This window comes from Porites lutea, chromosome 2 (assembly GCF_958299795.1).
Source record: "Porites lutea chromosome 2, jaPorLute2.1, whole genome shotgun sequence".
In the NCBI taxonomy this organism is placed as follows: Eukaryota; Metazoa; Cnidaria; class Anthozoa; order Scleractinia; family Poritidae; genus Porites; species Porites lutea.
In genome coordinates this window covers 3114341-3142031 of record NC_133202.1, presented here as the reverse complement: position 1 = coordinate 3142031, position 27691 = coordinate 3114341, and the positions used below count along the sequence as shown (strand labels likewise).

The window sequence follows — 27691 nt, the reverse complement described above, 5'->3', positions numbered from 1 at the left end:
GAATTTCTTGTCGTTGTCAAGTCTGGTAAGACCTCGTTTTCAGACTCCCAGTTACGTGAAACCGAGGTCGTGCTATGGCTGATGAAACAGTGTCAATGATTTGGTACCGGTTTTCATTCACAGGTCGGCAAACAGAACACCAAAACAAACTTGCGTAAATTTATCGTGGATGGATTATAGCGATTAAATAGTTATTGCTGAAAACTGAGTAACAAGACGGCACGCGCAGGTAGGATCTATAGAGTGTATTGTACAGTAATTCTTAGCTTTTAGCGACAGAGCATTCTTGAGTTAGCCACATTAAAAACGTGTTTAAATTTTCCGAAAAAGTAACAATGTTTACAATATGCGGCGAGGTTTCTGATCGTAATATTTCCTTATCGCGAAGCGGCTGCTCTTACTGCATTTGCTGCGTTTTTTGCTGCGTTCAATGCTAAGTGTTCAGTTTGGTGGGATTGAGGGGAAAATTTAAGCTAGTAAAAAAATCGCGGAAACATTTTATTTCTCGCATCAGGAGGCAGAGACGCCAAACTAATGATTTAGGATGCGAATATTCGCGTCTGCTTTTCAATTAATGGCCAAATGTTTGAAAAAAAAATAGAAAAAGCACCTGGGGAGTTGATTCGCAGATGAAAACGTGAATGAAGCTTGAAGTTCTTGGAATTAAGGCGTTCTTCATAACAATTCGTACTTCTGTGTTAAAACACAAGCAGCCCCGGTGTTGGTAAGTGAAGTTTTGTCACTAACCAGTTGTAGTTCTAATTGTCATTGGCTAGTATTTAATTTATACCCTGTTTCTCTCAGCGTGGCTTTCCTTTTACTTGACTGGACTAAATTGATTTTTTTATTGTGGTTACGTTCTTCTCAAGCTTGAAGAGATTACAAAAGCAGGAGAAAGAAAGAAAAAGCTGTTTGTTCGGGTTTTTAATCTGCCTTTGCGTACATATATAATATATTTCAAATATTTCAATCACAATCCCTTGTTCCCCGCAGGTTAAATTCGCGTATTTTTCTCGAGGGGAATCGTTTCTACCCGCTTCATGTTGCCGTTGATGATTAAAATGTAGATTCAATCAACCTTCAAAGCGATTTTGTTTTCATATGGCCAAGAGTAACGTCCGCGCGCTTGTGAAACGGGCTCTGAGTTTATCCTATCAGCAATATTTAGTGTTGGTTTTACCTCCTGAACACAGATATTGAAAACAATAATACCATCAGGATTTAAGTATCGTCACGCGATAGAACGAATGCTAAATTACTATGATTGTCTTATACGATGCCCTTTAATCCGTTTCTAAATTTCTTGGTCGTTACTGTCCTGGAAATTTATCGGAAGATCTCTTTAAAGACGTTGCATTTGAAAAAGTGAGCGTTTACCCGTGTCTCTCTTTTCAACAAAAAAAAAAAAAAGCGAGGCACGCGTTTAATTAATTTCGCTTCCGTCCCAACAAAAGAGACAAATTTTTAGGAAAAAAAAATACCTTAATGAATTTTGGCTTTAAAAGAGTAAAGAAACAGCGCTACAACAAATTGTCTTCATTGATCAACTTAAGGCATTTCCAAACATTCGATCAGTTTTAATATGGAGGCTTTATTAAAATTTGTACAGGCCATATTCCGTAGCTTCTTTTGCTAACTTTAATGATTTGAAGAGCTTTTTAGAAGGACACACGCGGTGTAAAATTTGTTCAGCACGAGTTTGGATGTGGGTGAATTCGTTGTTGACATCAAGTGGTCTCTTTGATGAGGAGTCGACTTGCAGCTGTTTCGCGGGGGCGGCTTTGTCATGGCGCGAAAAATTCATCATACATGAAGACTGTCCTTAGACAGAAACCGCACTTTGAAAAATGATCGAATACTCATTTTGAAAAACTTTACCAGTCGCTGACTTATAAAACAAACATGAAAATTCGTCTCTTGCTTTGTCTAACTCCACGTGGAGTTGAAAAAACGTTGCAATATCATCACAGATTATTATCAAAGCGTATACACTGTCGATCTACTTGTTCCCCAGGCGACCATTCATCGCGATGCTTATGTTTAAAAGTGAAATTGTTTTTAACTGGCAAGTGACACCTTATCGACCCACGCCATTCATGAATATCAAATCATTTGACGTCCGAGTAAAGTAAAATAGAGTATTTTTTAACATATTTTTAACTGGATAAATTCAGATTAGTTTTCTCTGAACGTGCTGTTCTCAGGGCCGATTTTCTTTCTCATTTTCCACAGAAAACATGATTTTAGGAAACTATTTTTATACAACAACAAAAAACAGAAATACGCTTAGTTGGTTGAAAATTTCTGGGATTATTTGTTTTCTACTGAATCATAAATGACACTTCACTTTTGCAGCTAGTGCCTTCTGGCAAAGCCTGAGGGCTGGTACGTATGTACTATGATGTACTGATCATTAGCCGTTGTGTACATCTTGTTTGCGTTTTATCCACGGATTTGCTTCCTTATAAGGAAAGCAATTAGAGTGCCCATGAATTCCTAATCACGCTGCTCGCACCGATCGCGGAAGCAAAATGGTGAAAGCGCGAATTCACGCGTGCGAAGCGTGAAGGAAGTAAATGTTTTGGCGCTTCTCCCCCAGTCTCCCCTCCGTTTTCACACTTGTTCCTGACCAAGACCGTACATTTGAATTTGCAGTTTAGTCCTCGTTTAATTCCAGGGTTCTATCTAGGATTTATCGTTTGGGGGAGAAGTCCCGAGTGGCCGAAGACGACGAGTTTCCCAGGGGGGTCCGGGGGTATGTTCCCCCCGGAAATTTTTTGAAATTGTTCTTCACCGCTGAGATGCAATCTGGTGCATTTTGAGACACAATTTTGAGAAATGTTACGGTGTGTGCACTGACCTCGTCGTGTCTGGATGATTTTCCGATATAGTTACTTATATACTGTAATGATAACAATACTTTTTGGAGGGGAAGCTGGGCATTTGGGGGGGGGGGGGAAAGCTCCTACCCCTCAAATACCTTAGATAGAACCCTGAAATGCGACGACGACGAAAATACTACGGCGACGGCAACGGGAACGGGAACGGGAACGGGAACACCTAAAACGGAAACAAAACAAAACCTCTGCACGTGCATCACTCTTTTCTGTAAGTTTCTTTGCCGTCCCAGCACAACTACGACGTCAAATGGATAATTTTTAAGCCAGTATTAGAGAGATTAAGCATCACTTTTATGGCAAACGGCAAACGTGAATTTGTAACACGTGGACAATTTTTTCATCTACTTGTCGTTTACTGTTCATTATAACAACGCGAAAATCGGTAGATTGACGCCAATTCTATCCATAAGAATTGTTTTAATCATGTACTCATTTTTCTTTAATACTTTAGACCGGGAACGCCAGGGAGATAAATTTTCCTATATTTGTTTTGAATTTGGACGCGGCTCCCTCTCTTCAGCTGCAACCAAATTTGCCTCCTTTTAAATAACTGTGCGACTTAGATTAATCACAAAAAAGTTTGAAAGGTTGCGACTTTTCAATTCGATACGGGGAAGATACGGGGTAAGGTCATTTTGTTTACAGCGTGCACTGGCGAGACCCTGACCGGCGAGACCCTGTTAGCCAAACAATGAAAAAAGCGCCTTGTGCTATTCTCTCGCCACTTAGCTGCCATGTGGCATTAAATATATGTTTTTATTTTCCTTCACGATCTGCGAAAACGAAGTTCTCGCAAACATTTACACCACGGAAGTAGAATAACAGTTTCAGAAAAGGTGCAACGATAGTTATTGCTGATAAATTGCCGCATCGGACCAATCAGCCTCATTATGATAGTAACACCAATTAACGTGTTTTATAGCCTGAGAAAACGGCCGGCATTTCGAGTAGCCACAACTGGTTTCCCCGCGAAATGAAGTCTGATGAACGAGCGCAGAAATTCCATATTTAAGATGCGTCGCTACTAGGTAGAGCTTCTGATTGGTCGTCCTGCAAGAGAAAATTTGCTTTAACCAATCAAAAGAATTACCCAGATTTGGGTGGGTCGATGACCCGGTCGATGATTGGTTAAAGCGGCGGCACGACCAGTCAGAAGTACTGCCCAGATCTGGGTAGTGACGACGAGTCACACAGGCATCAGTGTGGAATTTCTGCGTTCAGGTTTCTCATATGTCATTTCGCGGAGAAACCAGTGGCGGCGGTTTAAAAGTGATGTTTTATATCTCTGCATGTCTTTCATCGCAAACTCAATCAATTCATTGATTGTCTGTTTTCCTCGGGGACTGCTATAAGTTGTCATGGTGAAGGCACCAGCGCTTTAGATTCTGAGACGAGGACGACTACGAGTATGAGATTTTCTCAATACTACGTAGAGCCGGGACTTGCGTAAACCACATCATTTCGGCGGGAAAACCTGATAGCCGTTATCGTACCTTCGTACCTAAACCTTCTCCAATAAAAACAACCTCACTAATTTTTTCAGGTAAAAAAATACAATGAAGCCTTCCAGCTTGAATATTTTTCGAGAATACGCAAGAAAACTTTAAGTTAAATCTCGTTCTCGTAGTCGTCCTCGTCCTCAAATCTAAAGGTCTCTGCTAACAACAACAACAACAAAAACAATGGTGATGATGATAATAGTAATACAGTCGACTCTCTTTTTAGCGGACACTGTTGGGATCTTGAGTTAGTGTCCTTACTAGCGAGAGTACCTGATAGCAGGAGTTTATATCAGTCAAACGTCTGCAATTTATTTTTACCTGAGATTTAGCTGCCGTCCGTATTATCGGGGGTGTCCTTTATAGCGAGGTGTCAGGAAGTCGAGAGTTATAATGATAATTAATATACTGATGATCAGTACCTTGACAGTTGTAGGATTGTCTTGCATGGAGCATTGAGTGAACACGAGATTAGTGACTTAAAAATTTTACAAACTGAACTATAATTAGATCGTGGCAGATTTTGATTGAGAGATGCTGGATAAGGGATGTCACGTAAGATCACGATAGCTTTTTACGAGCTTGAATGTTTTTAAAAAATCATTTCACATATTTGAAAAACAAAAACTAAATAATATGTGCACCAGAAAAAAATATGCTCTCCCAATCCTCTCTCCTTTCCGTCTTGCGATCCAGTTCTCTCTCCGCTTGTCTGAAAACGAGTCATAACAGCATTTCAGTAGCTAACTTCTCACTACTGTCAATGGAATTCCACGACGTAACACGAGATAATCATCTCTCAACGATCTGCTCTTTCCTAGAACTTGTTTATTGGGGAGCCACGAGCGGGGTGTCAACGCAGACGATTTCACACTGCAAGAACTTCAGGACTGCAAAGCTCTGATTTAAAAGCTTAAGGTAAGAACATAACAATGAAGGATTTTAATTCACCTTTTTGTGTTGCGAATAGAAGGGGTTGAACTTAAAGAGGAATGAAAAGTACTGCGAATCTTTCATCGCTTGTTTCCACGCGAAAACTCGCTCAGTCTGAGACCGTCAGAAGATGAGACGCGACTTATTATAAGGGAGTCCTAACATAGAGCAGCATGTCGTTAGACTCAAAAAGGATTTTCATAGAAGAATAAATCGTTTGAGTTTGGGTTTAAATGATCATAAAGGACCAAAGAAATTTGAGAGTTTCTTTACTATGTTGGATGGTTGTCGGGCCTTTTTCCAGATTGTCTCCAAGTGTAATCCGATTACCGTTTCCCGCTAGCTATAAAAGAGACGTTAATAACGAAGGCTCTTTAGATAAGGATTCTGTCTATGTTTTTTTATCCTTAAATAGACTGAACAGGTCAAGTAAGTAAACGAGTGGAAAATATGCAGAGCAGTTGTCAATAGATGGTCCAAGGTTCATTTCGAACTCAGGCTTGCTTTTGGTCAGGTTTAATTCATAGAGTTTGGGATTGGTTAAGAAAACTCGCGCCACTTTTTTTAACCAATCAGTTGTTAGAAAAGCTTAAAAAAAACTACTGGCTTCTACGCGTATTTCCGCGCTTGCATATCTATATATGCACGTGGCTTGATTGAAGTATGCTTTTCGTTCATTTCTGCACAATTCCGTGTAAAGAGTTTTTCGGCGGTTACGTAATCCAAAAATCGTGTATGCGTACATATTTCTGTTATTTCTGGAAAATCGTATTTTATCACACAGCTTTTTCACTGACGTTAGCGGTTCAAAACATGTGGTTATTGATACAGCAGCAGGCATATGCAGTGCCAAGAAAATCTTGGGATTTGGCCATTTTGCTGATAGGAAAGCTTCAAAGGTCATACTTCCAACGCGGAAGAAATTTTGGAAATCAAAGCGATGAAAAGAGCCGGACCTAATGGTGACTTAGCCTGATCAAAATAGGATCAATTAAAGGGATTAAGTCTCCCGAACACCGCTATATTACTTCTTTTTTTTCCTCAGAAGCGCATTTCTTTCATTTCCAACCATTGTTTTACGGTGTGGAATTCTGTGTTTGTTTTGGCAGCTAAATCATAAATCATTAGACTGCTCACATTCAAAACACTGCAAACCACTTTCACGTTAACGATTTGTTATGCCACGCGTTTAGCCAGCCTTAACTTGCGATGTTACCGGCACTAGCTAGATCTTGGTATTCTCGACTTTGAAAGTGTACATTCAAGAGTAGCCGGCGTCTTGGTCACTGAAAAGGTGAGCTTGTTCTTTTTTTATCTCTATTCCTATCTTGTAGCATATCCCCTTTCAACAAGCATCCGGCTACAGTAAAAGCGCTGTTTCCGACAATTCAGGCATTCTGATTGTGTTCGCTGTTTATAACTGGTTCGAGTATGCTTTTATAACCTCCAGAGAAACCGTTTCTTGCCAAGCACAGGCGGCCTGCTTTGTTTACGTGCGACCTATAACGCGAACAAAATAACCCACTTGTGTTGTTTACCATATCATGTAATATCGGTCTCACGTTTTCATATCGATACTTCTCGTTATCAAACACTTAAAAGCGGTGCATGATAACAAGTTAATAAACACTTGGGGACCATTAATTAGTGAGTTGGTTTTGCGTCAAAACAACGTTGTTTCAGATTTATATCAGTTAACTTACCTCATTTATTAAATATTGCTTTCGAAATGCCTCTTCCTCTGTGTGGACAAATTAGTCAGAGAATTCCGCATTCTATCAACACATACCGTGACCTTCTGGTAATTTGACACAACTCTACCGTGACTCTTGTGATGATAGCGTGACTTGTAGACTGCCTACTTGAAACGTGACATCACTTCCGCGAATTCCGAGCACGCCCTTGTATTCGCGACAAGTTCATGTTGTTGCGGCATTTTGCTCCTCTGCGGTCGCGCCCAAATTCTGTTGGCGGTGGTAATTAAAACAATAACATTTTCTGAATTCCGAGGACCGGTACTCCGACATTCTTTGTCCAGTGCCGGTCCAGAACGTGTACGGGTGGCATCGCGCAGTGGGTTCCCCGTTTTTGTTCAGTATAAACGTTCTTGTCGCATTCCTGAACAACTATTTCTTTCCACTCATATCCTGCCGAGTTTTAATCCTTGTGAACTAAGGTTGAGACTTCGAGACTCCTCATAGTGTTTACCGTGATTACGTGTTTTGTTCTCTATTAAAATTTTACTGAGGGGACTTTTGACTGTAGTGATCCCTTAGCCTAGAGAACAAAATTGCTGCTTCGTACGTTGATTTTGTTTGCAGTGTTTTCTTATAATATCGGACTCGTCAGTTTTCTTCAAGAACACTCTTTTAAGCAAGGTACTTTAAAATTTACTTGACCATTTTTGGAATGAATGGAATTTTTGAAAACACCGTCATGATATTGTTCAAAAGGTCTTTGTAGACGAACAATATGCATGGCGGGAAGTTGCACGGCTTTTTTCAAAGTATTTGTGGCTTTCCTAGACAAAAAGCCAACAGACTTTTTAATTGGATACGGAGCTGATTTATTACGAATTTTTACGTCTTCATGCAGTGTGCCATTGAACCGTATCTTTCGGTTTCTAAAAACAAATCTATTACCCTTAAAGGAAATTGTTTAAGACACACTTTCTTCGAAACACAATTGTTAAACACAACATTCTGCAGTCATTGTGTATTCAAGAAACACATCAACACTACACCCAATGCAAATATTTTACACAGCAACACAAGAAAAAATAATATTTTTTCTTTTACGGCGTTTTAACATTCAAGCTTTGAAAGCAAATTCACTAAGTACTCATTTTTTCCCCCTGGTGACTCTACGAAAGACGTCGAGCATACGTGTAGCTGGGTGAAACACAAAGAGACGTTTATTGGGAGGTGAGACTGGCGGTTGATTAATATTATGTTTAGAAATCGTTCAGTTAGAGAGCCACCAGATCATTTTCTAAGGAATTTTCTGGAGCTCAAACTTTACACTTGACATGACTTGGTTGTGCGGAACTTGAGACGAATATTAAAGGCGTGTGTTGTCCTACTTGCTGGCGCCCTCGCGAGTTGGGTTGGCTGTTGTTAAATAGATTCACAGCCCACCTGGTGAAGATACAGATCGAAAGAAGTATCGAGATACTGAAGAATGTATGTACCCTCGACTAGTCCATTTTTCTTTTGTTTTCTTTATACTTGTTTAGGATTGTTGTTGTTTTTCTACGTTCTTCGAGGATGCGCGCGGAGCTGGCTGGCATTGCTCATTGCAAAACTGAACCAAATATACAGGTTTACAGTGGCGGGAAAACAGCAAACATTCAAAAACAAAGTGGAAACTGCAAATTTTGCTACAGCTGAAGAGCTAAACAAAAAACATTTGTTCTGCTAAAACAACATACTGAAATCTTGTTTGTACTTGTTACATTTTCAAGCCAGTAAAGTGACCAGGTAGTTAAGGATAATTAGTTTCCAAATATGGTTTATTTTTGACAAAGTGAAGTGAACTGGGGAAGAAGTCGATTGACTGGAAGGCGAACACCATGATGGAATTTATATCGAAACCCTGAAAAAGAGTGCAGAATGTGAGGAGAAGAGCTTTGTCATTTTTGTTACACACTTATTCAAGACCCTGGAGGCAGTTATTACAGTGAAACTCCGCCTTACGGTCACCTCGTTATTACGGGCCCATTTTTTGGCCACCTTGCAAAAACCCCCAGTTTGTAAAAAAACCCTCGTTATCTCGTTAATACGGCCACACAGTTAATACGGCCAAATACTTTTGGCCCATTGGTGACCGTGTTAACGGGGTTCCACTGTATTCGTTCTTCTAGGCAACATTTTTAAGTCTTTGCTAACAGGCGGAGATTTTCTTGTATCGACGGGACACTAGGAAAGTACATCTAGTAAATAGCAAGACGAGGAATTTGCCGCCAGAATTAAGCCAAAAATAAAAACGGTTTACTAAATTGGGAAAATAATCCCCAGCTGTACAAGATAATTTTTCTTAAGAAATGTCTTGTCGTGGAAAATACTGAAAATGGCGTTTCATTCGTTGTGATTTTAAATTGCTCTTGGGAGGGGTGGGGGAAGCATACCCCCAGACCTCCCTAGCGGTGCGCGCCATTGACGATCGCAATGCAAGTTGTGGTGTCGACTGTGCCAGAACGGTCTCTCCACTGCCCTGCATCTTGGGTTCTCAAGATCGTAGCGGAACAAAACTTTTGTCCTGAAATCATATCATTGCTGTTTTTGTTCCTCTTCGAAATAAGTTGCCGTATTCTTAGTGAAAAGTTATTAACGTTATGCCATAGTGCATTAACATTCTAGGATCCTGCTAAGCGGTAAGTTATTTCAGTTCAAGCTGAGAGCTATCTTTCAATCTCTCTCTTCCTTTGCATTGAACGTTAGGTTATTTTTATCGCCCAGAACAAGGCGTACGTTTCCTTGGCATGAATCTATCTCCACCTACAGTTTTTCTCTTTTTAATAAAAAATTCTGCATATTTGTCACCTTTTTTAATGGCAAATTTAGCGTTTTTGTGTGTGCTTTCACTTCATTTTTTTCTCTCATAGTGTCAAGCTCCCCTTCCCACAAGAAATCATCCAGTCTTGACTCTATTGAACTGTACTTTCTTTTTTGGTACTGTAATGTTTATTATCGTATACATTAATAAGGAAGGTTATATTTTTCGCGAGTCGGTAGATAACATCCCATAGCGTGACTCGTTTGAAAGCCAAGGCAGCACTTTCCTGTGGTGCTGTACTTTATATGGTGTACAAGGCGGTTCTAACTATTGACTCGGACTGCAAAGAACGTACTGTGGCAGTGCAGTACTTCCTGCGGTGCTGTTTATTATGCTGAACAGGGTTATTCAAACTACTAAGTCTAACTAATGTGCAAAACTAATCCGCCCCGTGGTGATGTTTATTAGGCAGAATAAGGGCGGTTCATGCTTCCTAGACGTGATCTATTGACCTTTTTTTTCCTACGGATTTAACATTTGTTATTCAAATGTTTGAATTTCTTAACACTGTCGTTTTAAGGTACACTTTCATTCCAGCTGTCGATTGTTTTAGCGATTACAGAAAACGTCTCTGTCAGAATCTTTTGATAGAGGTGTACAATTCATCAGTTTTCTGATTGTCAATTTATACTTTGATGACGGAGTTCCAAAATTTTTGCGCCTTGTGGCCAGACGTGATGATATTGGCCCCAAGAAATCATTCAAATATCCCTTCTTCTTTTCTCAGTAATGATAACTTACTAATGCTACATGCTTTCTAGGCTTTTTGTCTCACTTTGGTAAATTTAAAAATCACAACCCTCTTTTTAGCCAGATCTCATCGACGTAACGACGAAAGAAATGTTTTCGTCTTATTGTTTTACTGTTTGAAACCGCAAATGAAGTAGGCTGACCACGTTTGTAAAAAAGATATCTTGATATTAGTTCTAAATAGGGTAACAGGATATAGGCTCCCTTGTTACAAACGTGGAAAATAACTCAGATAAATTAAAAGTGTTGTGAGCATTTTGCCTGAAGACTAATGACTTAAACTGAAAGTTCAATTCTATTTCAGTATTTGCAAATACGGCTAACATGGCTTGATTATGATTGTAGAAATATTCCATTATTCTCTTATCAACGCGTAGACTGGCGACAGTTTTAATGAAAGATCTAAATACCAGAGAAGGAAATGGCGCTTTTTTTCGATTCGCCTTCCACTTTCCGTGATACGGGTAATGAATTGACGATCGACATAAACGCTCGGTGACCTAGTGACCTTTCATTTAAGTCTTTTTGGTTTCATCTGTTTTCACTCACAACTCGAACACTCTTCAAGTCAAGTTGTCTAGGTTGATACGACGCGGCGAGGGCAAAATAAGCGACAGACAAGACAAGATAATTCTGGGTGTCGCACGCTGCCATGGTGTCTTTTTAAAGATGCGCTTTGCGATAAAAGTGGAGAAGGGTGCAATTCCTTTCCCTTTTTTCATCGACCTCAAACGGGGCAGGAAAAAATCTTTTCTATTTTAAGTATGTTGTAATAACTATAATTATGTTACATGGCTCTACAGAGATAAGTATGTAATGGCATTGTTTTCAAGAGGACTCAAGGCCTACCCGAGGCCTACATGGTCCAGCGTATCTTGACACGTTATGGTTTTGTCGTGTACAGCTTTTTTGTCGTGCAGTACAAAATGCTTTGTTACTTCCTTAATTTTTTGGTGCCATTCTTATTATTTTTCTTTTTTGCTTTACAACATCTTTTATAAAAATGAAAATTTGGGAGCTTTTACATATTTGTCGCTCTATAAACTCAGGTCAGAATACATTGATCTGTTTCTAAAACCACATCTGGGAGACGCTGGCCGACGCTCTTTAATACTTATAAATATTCATTTCATTTATCTCTTAAGTGTAAATTCAGTAAATTGATGTTGCTGTGCTAAAATTTGTTTTAAAATTCCGGGAACCGCGTCCTTTGCTCTTCATGCAAATGAGTTGCCCTACAAGTCACGTGTCTACATGGTTTGACCTGAACTTATCGCGCGCGGGGTATCTTTCCTTTGTAGAGCGAAGAATAACTGCGCTTCCGTTGAAGAATATTTGAGAGACTACGTGAACATTTACACCCGTCCGACCAGGCGGCTGTTCTTAATTTCATCGCAAAACAGTTGGATTCCCTCTTTTGAGCTCATGTGGAAAACGTGAAGATTGAAACAGCTTACGGTGAAGGACCGACGTTGAAGAAAGCGTTATCATGGGCGACAACGCCGATAGTGAAGGAAATTTGATTCATTCGATTTTGAACGACTTGAAGGTGGGATTTTTCTCTTACTTTTGATTCTTCTTCCTTTTATATTTTGCTAACTAGACGCGGCTCTAAATATTTCTCTCTTTTACAGGGGAGCGCCCCGGTTTGGGAAGATTTTGTCGGCAAAGCGAGTAAACTACACTCAGCGCTAAAGTAAGCTTGATAGTAAACGTGTGTAATAATTTAACTCTCATATTTTATAATTTACGAGTTATAATTTATTTTTTGCGAGAGAGTAAGATGATAGGCTTAGTTTGTTTTAATTTTCCTCGATTTAGGGCAACAGTTATCGCAGCTGACTCCTTTTTGGACGCTTTTCAACGAGTTGCTGATGTCGCGAATTCGTCACGAGGTAAGGGTACTGTACTCTCCGGCACTTTTTCTTGTTTTGCCGCGTCAAATATCTACTTTGCGTTACTTAAGTCTTGTTTTATAGCAAAATAAGAATGGCGTCAATATCGCGTCTAAAGCTGACTTTTTAGGAAGATTATACTTTGTACAGTGAAAGCACATGTTTCTTCGTCGTGTCATTCGGTTTTAGTTTCATCAGCTGGTCAAGGGTTTTACCCACGCGTGTTGTAATTTTTTTGTTGATATTTGTATAAGGTTATACTTTTTGTAGAAGAATTTGAAGAGTCGTGATGTATACGGTGACTAGAATCTTATCTTGTGGTAGGAACATATGTACAACATTGGATCTTGATTTCGTTCGGTTCTTGTATGAATATAATAGTTTAAGCTAAGATAAGGGATTTTACAAAGCAGATCGTAAATTACAATCTGAAATACCTCACCGAAGTCTAGGGCAACTGTTTTTTTTTTCCTTTCGAAAATTCGTGCGTGGGTAAACTATTTGTCGCTCGAAATGGACGTTATTCAGCTGATTTATTCGAGCGATGAGCGTTCGACTCACAGCAGATTGTGTTGAATGAATTTTCCTTCACAACGCTCTCTTTGTTTTGTTTATTTATAGTGGCTTGTGAAATAGGAAACCTTCACTGGGATCCTTCCAACCGCTTCAAGAAGAAAATTTCGGTTCAAATTACGGTAGTTTTGAAATGTCGTACAAGCGGTCTACGGGAGTTTACTACGAGTTTCCCGAAACCTGGTCATTTTATTGTCCGTTACGATTTTGGCGGTAAAGCAGTGCAATTTTGCCGCGTAATTTTAACGTTCGCGTCAATATTCGGCCCGTCTATTTGGTGTTTTGGCGGATTTTTCTGTTGATTTTTTGCCTTATAATTTTGTTTTCTTTCAGCCACCCAAAGCATTTGCAGCTAAAAAGAAGCAATCGTGCTAGTTTTCCTTCATCTCCTATCAATCTCTTTCCATCAAATTTTGCGGTTCTGGTTTCATAGCATTACTTCAAGCATTATTTATATGGTCGTGCCACCTGCTTCGAACAAAACTCGGACAGTTTTGGGATAGCAAAATCGTGAACCCCCTAAACATGGAAATCCTTGTTCAATTTCAATAGTCAAAAAAGGTTTTGTTAGCGTTCAGAATTTTGAATAATATTTTGTGGCCTTAATCAAAGGAAGTACATTTATGCATGATCACTTCCTGAATTACCGATATAAGCTTAAAACGTGTTTATCGCTATGTAACAAGAAAACTGGACAGAAATTGTACGCGTTACAGTGGGTAGCTCGTAAGGTCTTGAGGTTTTGTCGACCCAGATGAACACTCTTTTTCAATTTTCGGTCAAGTTTCACTCTGTCTGAGTTATATCAATTTTAATTATTTCAAATTTAGATGCATCGGAAATAGTCAATCGGTAAAGAATGTTCGGAACTACGTCTTTTAATTTTTTAAAAAGTTATAAAGCTTTTTTTTGTACCACATGCTAAGATTTTGGCACTTTGTTTATGGAGAATTTACGTTAATTCCGTTACGATTATTTGTAACAGTTTTGGCTTAGCAAACCGTTGTAAAATTAATTAGAGGGTTCTTAGCTGCCATTGTGCACTGAAAGAACGCGCTATATTATTGTAGTTTTCACAAGTCAGTGAGATGCATTCCAAAAAACCGACTACTTGTAGTTATTTTCACGACATAAATTTACCATGGAGTCATTGGCTGCAAATTAGTCTAAATATGTGAAAACCGTGGGGTGCATTTTATTCAAGTTTCATAATATTTGTTTTTTTCCAATGGTGCAGAAAAATAGGCAGTTGCTCCTACACCCCTAATTTCTGTCTTATCAGTATTGTGATGTTGAATATAGGATTTTTACACATTTTGCGTAGTAGAAGCTCACATCCAATGACCAGTTCTAAGACCACTGGAATCTTGATTTTTCAACCTCCCAGCCGGGAACAGGTAGTTAATTCACGTGACTGGGATGCTCTAAAAATGGGCCTGAAAATTACAGTAGAAGGGGAATAAGTTCTGATTCACAATTCAGGTTTCTACTAGACAAGATACGGCTACGTTTTTAAAAGTGGTGTTACCCAGTGGTTACTGCTTTGGGTCAGTCCAAAGGACTGTGTCAATACCGTGCTCAATGTGGAGTTCGAGAACCAGTGACAACCGCAACGGGAATAAGAAGGACAAAACAACAATAGGTTTAGAGTAGCTAAACAGCAGGTGCATCACGTTTTTTTTTTCTACATTTCTTTGCCATGATTGCATGACCTCGTTGTGAAGCTGCCTAGTTTCACATTTTGTAGAGGTCATGAATTTAATAAAACTATTTTTCAATACTTTTTGTAAAACTTTATCAGATAGAGTATTTTAGAAGTCAACTCCGGGAAAGTTTACCAACATTTGATAAATTGAGTGACATGGAATAACAGCAATGTGTTTTCAAACAGCATGAATTCACTTTTTAAGAGACATTTTCTCAACGTTTGTTGTCGCTCTCATTGCTTAAGCTCCATAATGTTTGTCCAGATTGAACGTAAGGCATGTTTCGAAAGTTTCACATTTAGAATCCCCTTTGAATTCATCTGGAATACATAGCACATAACAGGAGGACTGCTAACATTTATTATTGGCTACATGTAAGCTTTATTCCTTCCCTTTCTCAAATACACAGAAGAAAAACAAATAAAGCTAACTAGCAGATTGAAATGAAGAGAAAATTGCAGCATGACAAGGTTTCTGCTTTCATGCTTGCTCCAAAAGTGCATATTAATAGTTGCAATACTGTGTGTTCGTCTGAGCCACTTCTAAGCTTGTGTTAAGCTATTTAAGGTCTGTAAAGTCTTGAAAAGTCCGTGAATATTAGATAAAGTCCTTAAGGACCTTGAGAGCCATTTATCTTCAAAAAATGCTTGAAATTTCCTAAACTGGTATTTGATGAAGTCTAAGCAATGTGAAATAGCAAGAATCTCCATATTTTTCATTTTCTGTCAGCTAGCCTGTTAGTAGCACAAAGAAAAAGAAACCGTAATATATCTGAAATGCTGTGCTTTTTGCTTGAGGTAATTATATATTCATTACAGAATATTATATTTACTTTTAGGAGGGACTTTTCATTATGCTAAGCTTGTTAAAAAATACCTGTAAACTGGTTTTACTGAGTTTGATCTACTCGAAGTTACCTGAGCAGTTTCAGTGGCTGGTTTTCAGAATGACATGGAAGTCATTAACACTTAAAAAATTTTTGTTTCTCATGTTAAGTATCTTTCTTACCCAAGCCAATGCAGAAGGATCAAAGCGAAAACTCAGTTTAGTTCCTGGTTCTATGGTGTTATGATTCAATAATTTCCTTATTATCTTTAATTTAATTAGTGTTCATTGTGGTCAAATTATTTGCTTTGTAAGAACTTAAGTATTATGTATTCTAATCAGAGAGAACCTCACCAAACATCTGGGTAATTTCTTCACTTCTAAATTGGATACCCAGACTTCGTATTACCCTATGCTTTGTAAACCCAACTATGGTATTTTTTATGCCTGGAAATTCAAAGGAAGAAACCACTTCGGTGGTTCTTTAACTTGGTTCTCTCTGTTTGTCAACATATTCTGAAATAAAAATATATAAAACTTTTTAGCATCTATCTTGGATAATAATTTTACAATCTGGGGTTGCAAAGCACCTTACAGTTTAGATTTAGTTTCAACATTCTTTTGAAACCAAACGATAAATAAGTGTATGTATCTACTCCATTATAAATTGTGGAGTTAGTTTTATGTCCAGGCTCTTGTTTGGCCTTCTTTAATGTAAAGACAAATGTGCGTGAGAGTATTTTTAGATGCTTTTCATTATACATTTATTACACCTTCCTGTAAAGGTTATTTTTGTGGAAAGAATTTTAATGAGTTTTTATACGTACAACTTAAATGGTTTTTGTTTGTAAGACATGCACCTGAGAATTGTGAAACCAGTTGAATGCTAAGAAATTTGCATCATTTTCTTGTGTTATTAAAGAAAAGTCAGAATTTTGTCAAAATAGCCTTGTAAAGACATATTTTTTTTTGGTAATGATATTGTAGTGCCATGGCTGTGTTTGTCACATTAGCACTCGTGTAAATGTGCACTTGTGTTCCAAACGAATGAGATCATCTTTTTTCAAAAGATGCCTGTCCCTGTTGAACCTTTAAAGGTCAAACTTGAATTTCAATTTTTTTTTAATGGAGCTGTTTGTGCTCCTTTGCCATGCAAAGTAACGTGTATTCAATTTGATGATGACCTGAACAAGTACGTCATCATAAATGAATTATTGCTGTCATTTAATGTTGATGACTAGGTGGCATATTCAGTATATCAGTAATGCATCAATACAGGTCATCCCCGCAAAAAAACTCAGACTTAAATATTGCTAATTATGAGACCTGCAGGCAATACGTGACAAAATTCTTTTCACCTACGACTAGTAGCACCCAACAACACCCAGTTGTACTTTGCTTATGAGCCTGTTGATTTATACAATCTGGTGCAAAAGGACTAGCAATGTTATTGTTGTAGACATTTTTAAAAAAATATATTTTAGATTTAATGTCACTTCAAAAGCCATGATGATTAAAAATATCTGTATCCATTTAATAGATTAATGGAACTGATTTTCACTGCTAGTGCACCAAAACAAGATTTCACTGTCTCTGGGAAAAACATGAATTGCAAGTTGGCCTAAATCCTGGCTCATAGTAATGTATCACTAAGAAGCTTGTTCCTTGTTTATTCTTCTTGAGGAGGAGAATTGCGTGACTTTTTAATCTGAAGAACGTTCGTACCGGCACGTTGCGCACAATATCCTAACTTTTTAAGGCTTGATGAAAAATGTCAGCTGTTAAATAGGACATTTTTCAGTATTGTTTGTTTGTGTGTTTTTAAGGATGCTGCAAAGATATTGGAGGATCCCTGACCAGAATGGTGATGAGACACAGAAGTGTGGATAGCAAGCTAAAAGGACTTGCTGGGTAAGTGTGTTTGTGACTGGGAGCCAATAAACCTACAGTGACTCTTAATTTAGTACCCTAAACTACCCCTTTTAATCTCCCCCATTTATAGGCCTATCAACCTGTAAATTAACAAAAAAATGCATTCAATTATTATAAGCTACCCCCCTCCAAATGTAAAAAAATGAATTCAGTTTAATATTATGACACTTTGAAGCTTAATTAAAAACCAATAAATGCAAAACATATTTTGATCACGACTGCTATAGCTTATTTTGAGACTTGTGCTTTTTCTATTCTGTTTACAAGCCCCTTTAGACATACCCCTCCTAAAACCCTTTTTGAATATGTATAGGCCCAGGGCTTGTAAGTGGCAGTTAATGATAAATATATTCAGCACAGGGACTGGAAAAAAATCTGGGCTTGGTTCCTTTTAATCCCTGACCACAGTAAAGGCCTGTTTACGTGGAGGTGGGGGACCCCAAATAGGTGAGGTAACATGCAGTGGGTCACCCCACCTATCATGTAAACGTGATCAAATGAAAATGAGAGATTATATGGACATGCCGGTTACCCCACCTATGTGGGTTACCTCGCTTACCTGGGATGCCCCACCTTGATGTAAACAGGCCCTAAGTCTACATGTATTTTCCCTCCTGGGCCCGGTTCCTCGAAAGATGGTTAAGTTTAACCCAGGATTAAGCCACATTTCAAGCACGTTTTTGTCATCTAAGAACATGCAACTCCAGGTTACAAAATACTGTTGAGCCTTTACTATGCAGCAATGATAGCACAAAATGTTACCCTAAGCAATGTATAGGAATGTAAAATACAAAAATGGAGCAAAATTTAAATCATTTATTAACGCTAATTGGCCTTTCAGGAATTGGGCCCTTTAGATTGCTTAGATCGCTCTTTTGGGCTATCATCACTGATCTCAGATCTCAGAGGGCCTTCTTTGGAGAATTCTAGAGTGAACATTGTACTGTGTTTACCTAATTGGAAATCTTAATTTGCTTTTGTCTTTGTCAGGTTGTTGTCTGAAACACTGGTAGTTCCCCTGCAAGAAAGGTTGGACGATTGGAAAAAGGCTGTCGTTCAGATGGACAAGGATCATGCTAAGGGTAAGTGTAAAAATTAATAATGTTTAGACTTCTCCGGGATTGAATTCTTGCTTGCTCTTTGGACAAGCAACTCAAAATTTTTTGGCTTGCGCAGGTCAAGTGAATGAGGGTTGCTCTGTGCCTCCAGACCTTTTATATTAATTAAATCTTAATTTAATATCATGTGTTAGGAGAGAGACTGATGGGAGACCTACGTTTGGGTACTGTGGGGAATGTTGATAGGGCATTTTATCAGGGCTCGAAAAAAACTCCTGTCCGGTAGTCGGGAACAAGTAGATTTTTTTGCTGGGCGAGGAACTTTACGGTGCCCGATATGCAAGGGTACAGGCAGGTCATCCTCTAACAAAATCATTAACTAGGACAAGCAAGAAGTTGCCCTGGGTGAACAAAATGTGACAGCTGCTTGCCCAAAGGACAAACTGGAATGAGTAGTGTAGGAGTTGCTCGGAAGGTCTCTCCTATTGGTCGTAGGAAACAATGACATGTCATTCTTCCAATTGTTTTAGTATTGTTTGGGGTTAGGGAAACACACCATTGGTGACTTCTCTTGTGAGCAGCTGCTACATGACCTGCTGGAATTCAAGTTTTTTTCGAGCCCTCAGTGTTTATGCTTAAACGTTTGTTGCCTACAAAGCAGTTCATTTAATTTTATTGTCATTACCTGCACTTATTGCTGCTTCAATCCCATTTCAGTTATTTCTTACATTAATTTATTCCTCCAACCTTTTTGTCCTTGAAACAGAGTACAAGAAGGCAAAACAAGAATTAAAAAAGGCCACAGCAGAAACTCACAAACTGCAAAAGAAGGTTAAGAAAGGTGAGTTAGGTGAGCGAAGTTCTTTTGAAACTTTGCAACCCATGCATGCTAATTTCAAAGTTTACGCTATCTCACACATAAAGCCACATGCAGTAAAAATGCTGGAAGTCGACCCATTTTCAGTAGCATGGAGCCACTAATCCTTATAAATACACTATCGGGTGCTAGTCCATTACAGAATAAACTCCAGTTGATGTCTGCTGTACTCATGTATGGGCCAGTTACATTAACCCTTAAAACCCTACTATCAGAGTTCTAGATGTAGTGGAGAGAAGTTCATTTCTCATTGAAAATATCGAGCAAATTCATCTTGTGTGACTCTGTGTGCGTAGTATTTATGACCACGACTGTTTCATAAAGCATTGATATTATTTCATGAGAAATGTGTTACTGATGGCTCTTTGGATGAATGAATGTATGATGACTGACTGAGAGATGGGCTGAGTACAAGTCGGTTTATTATGGGATAAACAACACGAGACCCTGAAGTTTGGTGCTAATTGGGCCAATATTGAACAAGATACAGCTATTTGAAAACTTGAAAATTTATAAGAGATGTATGGATTGCCGGACACATCGTTCGAACGTCTATATATTTCCTAGTAAATTTTGGAGTTTTTGAATGGCTGTATCTCGTTCAATATTAAAGCCTGATAAACAAAATGTCCAAACTTGAGAATGTTGCTAATTTCAATGAGCTCTTTCTGACTGTATGGATCTTGCATTGTTTGACCTATAATGAATGGACTCCTACCCTACCCTTCTTGGTTTGAAACTAGGCAATTGGGAACTACCACTGAATTGAGTGAACCATAAAAATAATCGCTCAAAACGTTAAAACAACGTATATTAAATAACACAGCAAATACAAAAGAAGGTGTGGGTGGACAAGCTTAAAGAAGATTAAAACACATTGCAATTTTAGTTTTTGAAAACTTGTTAGCCTAACAGTTTTTTAAAGTTTGTTTTTGTTGTTTATTACATTTGAAATAATTCTCCGGAGACATATTTGTTTTACACAAAGCTGGATTTTTGTTGTTCAAAAGTAATTTTTCAAGTTCCATAGCAATCAAGGACAGACAAATGGTATTATAAACAAAATAAACCAGCCTGCAAGCAATGAGTACATCAGCCCCTTAACCCTGCCATGGACTAGCATTCGAACTAGGTTTTGTCCAGCTCCAAGAAGAGGTGCTGCAGGGTGCTTCATGCTATTAAAAAACTGGGTCAATTTCCTGTTGTTTCAGCCAGCTTAAACCTTTGTTTAAATCACATCATAATGCATTATTTACCTTGTTGTCTTCATAATTCTCTTATTGCCACTGTACAAGAAAGAATAATGGGACATAGAGAGCGAGAATCTTAAGGAATTGGCTGGGATATGTGAATTTCACTTAAGTTATTTTTAGAGCCTGTGATTAAATCGAAGTCTTATTCCTAGGACATTCGAACCTTTTAATCAATTGTTTAAAATGTCATCAAGTCCATGTGTGACTGCTTCAAAGCAAACAATGCAGAATATTTTAATGTTGACACAGCAAGAGAGCATAATATCCCATCATTCTCTCCTAAAACATTGTATAAAGGTTTTCGGACCTCTCCGGTTAATTTCAAGCGTATAATTGGTTTAAAAATAACTTTGGTGAAATTCACATATCCCAAAGGCTAGACTGACCATTTCCCTCTGTGTCTTAATATTCTCACTTGTACTGTAACAGTAACCAGCTTTCGACCATGCTTCCTCAGCAATAGGCCTGCTACATGTAAAGCTTACGTTGTAATCATCTGGATTCACTTAGTTGCCTGTCAAAGATTTTGGGACAAAATATATTAGACCTTAGTGCTTTCCAGGTGAATGTGATCACCTTAATTGTCAGTGAGGCAATTTTGAGGCAATTTTGTTTGCTCATAACATATTGCATGTATCATTGCTGGTATTACCGACTATCTTTTTCTTTCGTTCTCCCAAGGTAAATCAGAGCACCAGGAAAGACTTGATGCGGCTTTAAAGGTAAAATATGATTGCCTGTGATTGTTTTCCTTGTTATAAGCATGACAACATTAAGTTAGTAAATTTTGTAATAAATGACCTTGTCAAATCTAAATCGGCAGTGTTAACTGCTAAGACAGAGGTGAAGATATCATACCGTAAAATTCCGAAAATAAGCCCCGGGGCTTATATTTTTCAAAGGCCCTTTTTGAAGGGCTTATTTTTGGAGGGGCTTATATTCGGAGGGGCTTATCTACGGAGGGAAATGTGCGTTTCAAACTCGATTGGGCTAGCCTTATAGTTGGAAGTAAATTTACCGTTTTTGCTCATTGTTTTACTTTGTATTTGAGGGCAATTTTCCAAGTACAAGCCCCCGGGGGCTTATATTTGGAGGGGCTATTTAACGGATGGTTTTTTGCGTTACCGGTTTGGGAGGCTTATATTTGGAGGGGCTTATTTTCGGAATTTTAGGGTATCCTATTTTGGTTATAGCACATACTGATTTGGCAGATAAAAGAGAGAGACTGTGTCGTCGTTGAGTTCGTTATCTAATATTTATTGTTTGATCAAACTTTTATCAACTTAAAAACATACAATCATGTTCATGCATTTTATTTTAAGACATACTAACTGAGAGTTTTCAGTTGCACTGATTTGAAATTTGAATGACTTTTTCTTACAGCTAGCCAATTCCCAGCAAGCTGCATTTGAAGAGCAAGAAAAGCGGTACCTCAAAAAGGTTTTGTTGGAAGAGAGGTCAAGATATTGCGTGTTAGCGACTTGCTTTAGGCCAGTTGTGGTAAGTAGTTATCGTGAAGTCTGTTGTATCTTGGGCATTTCACACTTCTTTGTCATAGGTGTGACCTTACTATGTTGATGCAAATGATTATAATTTAATGTAGCCTGCGTAGCAAGCGTTTCCATTGGTTTCGGAGCAAAGAAAGACCGGTTTTGGCCGCGCGAGAAATGAAAGGATACGCGGTCTTTTACTCTCGTTCCTCGTTCTTTGCTCCTAAACCGCGTTGAAACGCTTGCTACGCAGGCTAAATTTTATGGGGACCCATTTACTTTAGTGACAATTAATAGTGAATTGAGGCTCACAGGGTTAGTGACTGTCCTGACAAATTAGGTTTTTTTCACTACAATTAGATTTTTCTTTTATATGATTCAAAGTCTTCCATTTCCCTTGGGTGGGCACCCCTTATGGGTTGGTCTCAATCGTAGGCTGCGTGGGAGACTACGCTTGGGTCTAAGTGTCATGTTCGTGCCTTTTCCCGTTTTAATCCTTTCCTTTTTCAACTTATTTTTTTTTTTTATCATGTATGTATAAATAGTTATTATTTCCTTTATTTTGATCTTGCCCAATAAAGTATGTAGTAAAGTTTGGAATTAAATTCGCGGTTTTCTGTTCCTTTTTCCTTAGGAGCATGAGATTTCGTTGTTCGGGGAAGTGGAACATTTCCAGTCCATCTTGGCAGACATAATTAAACAGACAATAAGCCCTTCGACGTTGCCGCTGGCAGGCGAGGACTTGATACGAGAGTTCAGGCTCTCCGATCATAACAACGGTGATGATCAGGTAGATAGATTTGGTTTTATTTTTGTTTAATTCATTGGCAAAATCAAGCCATCAATTGTGTCGGTCCGGATAGTCTCCTCGCTCATGATTACAGTTCGCGGTCAGTGATTGCCATAAAAATTTGTCCCAGTATTCACTTATTTCTTTACTTAAATCTACAGTCTCCACCGCCAAGTCCAACTACTACAATGGCCCGAGCATCAAGTCCACTCCATACCGGTCGCGACCCCCCTACTTCCCCGCCTCCTCCGCTCCCCACAGACACAGACCCCTACTTCAACGCTTTTAGTCGCCATTACTCGTTCTCGGTCAAGCACAGCCAAACACGAAACAAGCTAACCGGCTCTGCAACACCCACTACATCCCCCAAGAAAGTTGCTCCCCCACGGGTGTGCGCCCGTGCTACGAGCTTCAGTGTGTCGTCAACGTCATCACATTCATCAGTGTCGTCTTTAGGATCTTCAATAGGCTCGCCGTCGGTGGAGAGCTTTCCTCGGCCCCCTACCCCTCTGCTGTCTCCAGGTTATTCAGGGGACTTACAGAGTGATCCACTTCCTCCCCCACCCTTCCCTGGAGCAGTGCCTACCTTACCACACCCAGGTAAGGACGTACAACTAAGCAAGATTTGCGTCAAATGCGTTTGGTATTGAAGTTAGTGTGGTTGCTTATACACTTATCATTGGCTTTCCTGAGGCCTGACCCAGGGGAAACCCCGAGAACATGTGGGGAGTGTGCATTTTTGACACTTTTGGGCGGGGTGGGTATATTGTTTAGTTTCAGTAACGAATGCTGAGACCCCAGAGATGTGCCCCCGGGATTTGGTGGACGTGGGTCAGCGAGACATAGCTTATGACCAAAAATAGCGTTGGTCGCAAACAGGCGCAGCTGTGAAATTTTACCTGTTGCGTGAGAAAATTTTGGGACCACAATTTTTCTAAAACCGAGTCAAAAGTCAAAGGTTGTGGCTTTAATACATGCTAAAACTAATTGACGAAGTCTACTTTAGTTAGACGAAACGCATTGGAGAATAAACCAGTTTTCAACAGTGAAAGTTCGCAGAGTGCTGCTCTCTAGTTTAGTTAAAAAAAATTAAAAAATAAATAAGCAAGGGCCAAGGTGTCACATTTGGTATCATGGACGCTGTGTCAAGATTAGTGGAAGAAAAGCGAAAAAAAGAGATAGGCAGGTATCTGTTATTACTGCAAAGATACAGTGTAAAGGAAGGTATTCTGGCTTCTTAGCCCCTGGGGAGGGGGATTTAGCGTGAATTTTATGCCCTACACCCCGGAGGAATTAGTAGGTTTTTGCTGGGTGGTGGAGACAAATCCCCGGGGGTGTCCCAGGGGGTCAACCTGCGGGAAAGCCAACTCGATGATAAGTGCATCATTTTTGCTTCTAAACAAGCCGGTCATAATAACAGTGAGTAGAAATTATTTGGGATTCTTTTGTTAAATGAATATGGTTTTCCTCCCGAAGTCCGTAAGATTATGGCAAAAGTTGAACCGCAACAGCAGTAGATCAAAGTAATGTTTGCGTTACCACTGGTGTTAAATTTTATCCCAGCATTTCTAGGACTGTAGAAGATACTTTTGCCTTTGTATTGGGACATTAAATTTAGTGATGGCCGTCAGTTTTTGTTGAACAGCGTTGGCCGTTGTTATGCGGAGTTTCAGAATTGGTTTTGAATGAATAGATGACAGTCATTTTTGTTTCGGACAACACGTTCTGGCCGCCGATAGTGAACTTTACTTTCTGAACCCGCAACTTTTAATTTAGTCACTGACCGTTTGGATCCAAGTTAAACGTCTCGTTATTGAAGTTAGCGTAAGAATGGCACTGAATTGAAGGGTTGTTATTTGTTTTCTTTTTCGGTAGGCGACAGAACATCATGGACGACATCTACTGACTCGGGCTGCTGTTCGTCCTCCTCTGGGGAGAGGTCTCCGTCAGCGTCGCTTGCGCAGATGTATCTACCATCCTCGATCGCGGAACACCCGCGAGAAGGCGCGCCCGGACAGACTGACACACAAGGGCCTCAGTATGCCACTCCCTACGCTGTTTATAGTGGTACAAGGTCGCGGTGTATGAGCGAGTCAGCCACGGGTTTGGCGCATCGAAGAAGCGATAGCGAAACGTCTTCACAGAGTAGCTACTCGGATCATATCCCAGCTGCTGGTGGGCTAGCAAGCAGCGATTCGGGTTATTTCAGTTATGGAGGATACCACCATCGCTCTAACCCCGATAGTATGCAAGAAAATTCCGGCGGATGGACTCCCCAGCAGAAATTGAAAACCGGGTATGGTAGAAGTCAGAGTATTTCCGGTAGGCCAACGGCAGCGCAGCAGGCGCAATTAGCCACGTTAGCGAGTCACGCCGCGCGCAGCAGGAGCGCGCCGATGCCACCCGCTAGAAAATCATCCGTGCCGCCCCCGTGCCCGGAAAGAAAGACGGGACTAACGCTATCGGATGGTGATTTGAACAGTTGTGATGAAGTGGATGAACAAGGTGAAAAGCTTAGCTTCTTGCAACGGCAAATCCAGCAGCAAAGACAGTTGATACAAGCCAAGGCGAAAAGTAAGGAACAGTCATGACATAGTGGGATATGGTTTAAAAACGAGAAACTTGGCTAGCCTTGGCAGAAAAATTGTATTTGTAACAGTACTTGATTCAGATCAATGGAATTAAGTTTGTTACGATATTTCGTTGATTTTGAGGTGGACTTAATAACCAAATTTACGCCCTAATATGGTGAGAGGGACCTCTTACGGAATGGCGTCCATGCTTTTAGCTGCCAGTAATTTTGGAAGCCTAGAAGACTTGGACTCTCATTGATTAAAACGGGTTAAATTTATAGTTACACATGAACTGACGAGACCACGGAAGGGTTCAAAAATGTGTCAGTGATATTTAATATACGAGGTCTCTTTACAAAATTAGCAAGCTAAATATAGTTAAACTTGTCACAGCCTTTTAGCTTTTGTATGGGATTATAGGAATATATCGCTTTCAAGTTTTAAAATTTATAACGTATAGATATAAACATAAGCAATGAATTTAGCCGATGACGCGACGATTTCAAAATAGTTTTCAAGGTAAACCTCAAGTTCTTTGCATAGTGTTTGTGTACTTAGCAAATAGCTTGTACTGTATTCAGGATGTTTAGCGAATGGTTTTGCGGTTTTAAAACGTTTTTTGATTCGCTAAATATCCTTTGCCAAATCTTCAATTGTACAAATTATTACTGAGACACTCATCATCTTGGTTGTTTGTTAGTTTGATAGCTTTGATTGTCTTTTTGTATTGGTTAGGTGAAATCCAGGTTTTCGAATCCCTTATTAGCATAGCCTCCCACGCAGAAGGTCTTTGGGCTCGTCACACGTTCCTGTCCCACGAACGTTGGGAGGATTGCGTGACGAGGCAAAAGAACGTCTGCGTGTGAGGCTGTTATTAGCAATAGATTAGTGTACTCAGAAGAGTGATTGTTATAAATTCGGCTTCCAGTTAGAGTGTTATTATGTACCACCAGCTGCACTGCGCCCTGGGCAAATGGGACACGAGTATGTTTCAACAGTCACTGCTGGTCAGTGGCGTAACACCAAAGTGCAGGCGCTTTCCTGTTGGACTGTCTCGTGTTCCTTCCTTTCCTTGGAATGTCGCTTTATTTTATTAATTATTTGAACCATAAGATTCACTGAGAAATTTCGTTTTAGTGGTTTCCTAAACCTTTGTTGACGCGTTTAGAATTTTTTTGTACGGTTTCGATTCTTCGTAATCCCATGCATCGTATATAGCTCTTGCGCCGTAATCACGCTAGCTGTAAATAACCCAAAGGCCATAAATGTACCACGCAGATGTAACTTCACAAATGTTACAGTGGTTTAGAGTTATATTTGAAACTGAAAAAAAAAACGTATTGGGTGCTCTTGAAAAACATGTGGGCGTTTATAGTTTTAAAAGGCGAACGTTTTCCTTCCTTACTGAATTATATCGCTGAGACTACAGTCTCCATCTCTACGGTTGTACGTTTTATATATACGAAAATAATCAACAGTAAGTTCACAATTTGGTCATTCTTATATCAGAAACGAAAACGTTGCCTTTGTCGCTATTAACGCTTGAAGGTTCTTACGATTGTCGAAAAGCGTAAAACGAAAAAGCAACATTTTGCCAGTTAGGTATCAGAGTGAGCACATACCTTGATGTTGCCGGAACAAGTTCAACACCCAGGTTGTATCAACCGTGTAACTTACGTAAAATATCCCCTTAACTCATGGTAGGTTTTCTTGTTTACAATTCAGAAAAATGTGATTTTTTTTCGTCTATTAGACTGGCCCTTTGCAATCGTCGAGTGAACCCACTCAAAAATTTTATCCCTTTCGACAGTCGCAAGATGTTCAGTTATAGATACAGTTAGGTTTACAGTTAAGAACAAGGAGTTACCCTTTGTTATTGAAATTATATTTCATATTAGTTTAGACGGCAAACACAACAGATATTTATTTTTTCCCCAGCCCATCCCCCACTCCTCGATTCACGACCTTGTTTTCGTTGTATTTGCTGTCTATCCGATGAACTCTAGCTATAATTTATTCCCTGTTCAAGACAACACATTGATTTGTGGTATCATAGTGAGGTAATAAAACTGTGTACGGTTTA

The 27691-nt window shown here is 39.3% G+C and overlaps 1 protein-coding gene across 4 annotated transcripts; it reads left to right on the top strand.

The window, feature by feature from the left end:
- Positions 1-102: 102 nt before the first annotated feature.
- LOC140927420 (uncharacterized) lies at positions 103-27691 on the top strand. Of its 4 annotated transcripts, none has more exons than XM_073377064.1 (13): positions 103-229; positions 5221-5317; positions 11938-12185; positions 12271-12332; positions 12458-12531; positions 17462-17546; positions 18558-18649; positions 19392-19475; positions 21437-21477; positions 22139-22255; positions 22880-23035; positions 23197-23635; positions 24911-27691. In XM_073377064.1, the coding sequence occupies exons 3-13, from the start codon at positions 12126-12128 to the stop codon at positions 25624-25626; spliced, it is 1926 nt and encodes a 641-aa protein (XP_073233165.1). In that variant the 5' UTR covers positions 103-229; positions 5221-5317; positions 11938-12125; the 3' UTR covers positions 25627-27691. The 4 variants fall into 4 exon arrangements, with proteins under 4 accessions (XP_073233165.1, XP_073233168.1, XP_073233166.1 ...); XM_073377067.1 differs by having other exon boundaries at positions 124-229; positions 19392-19466; XM_073377065.1 differs by lacking the exons at positions 103-229; positions 5221-5317 and adding an exon at positions 6474-6626.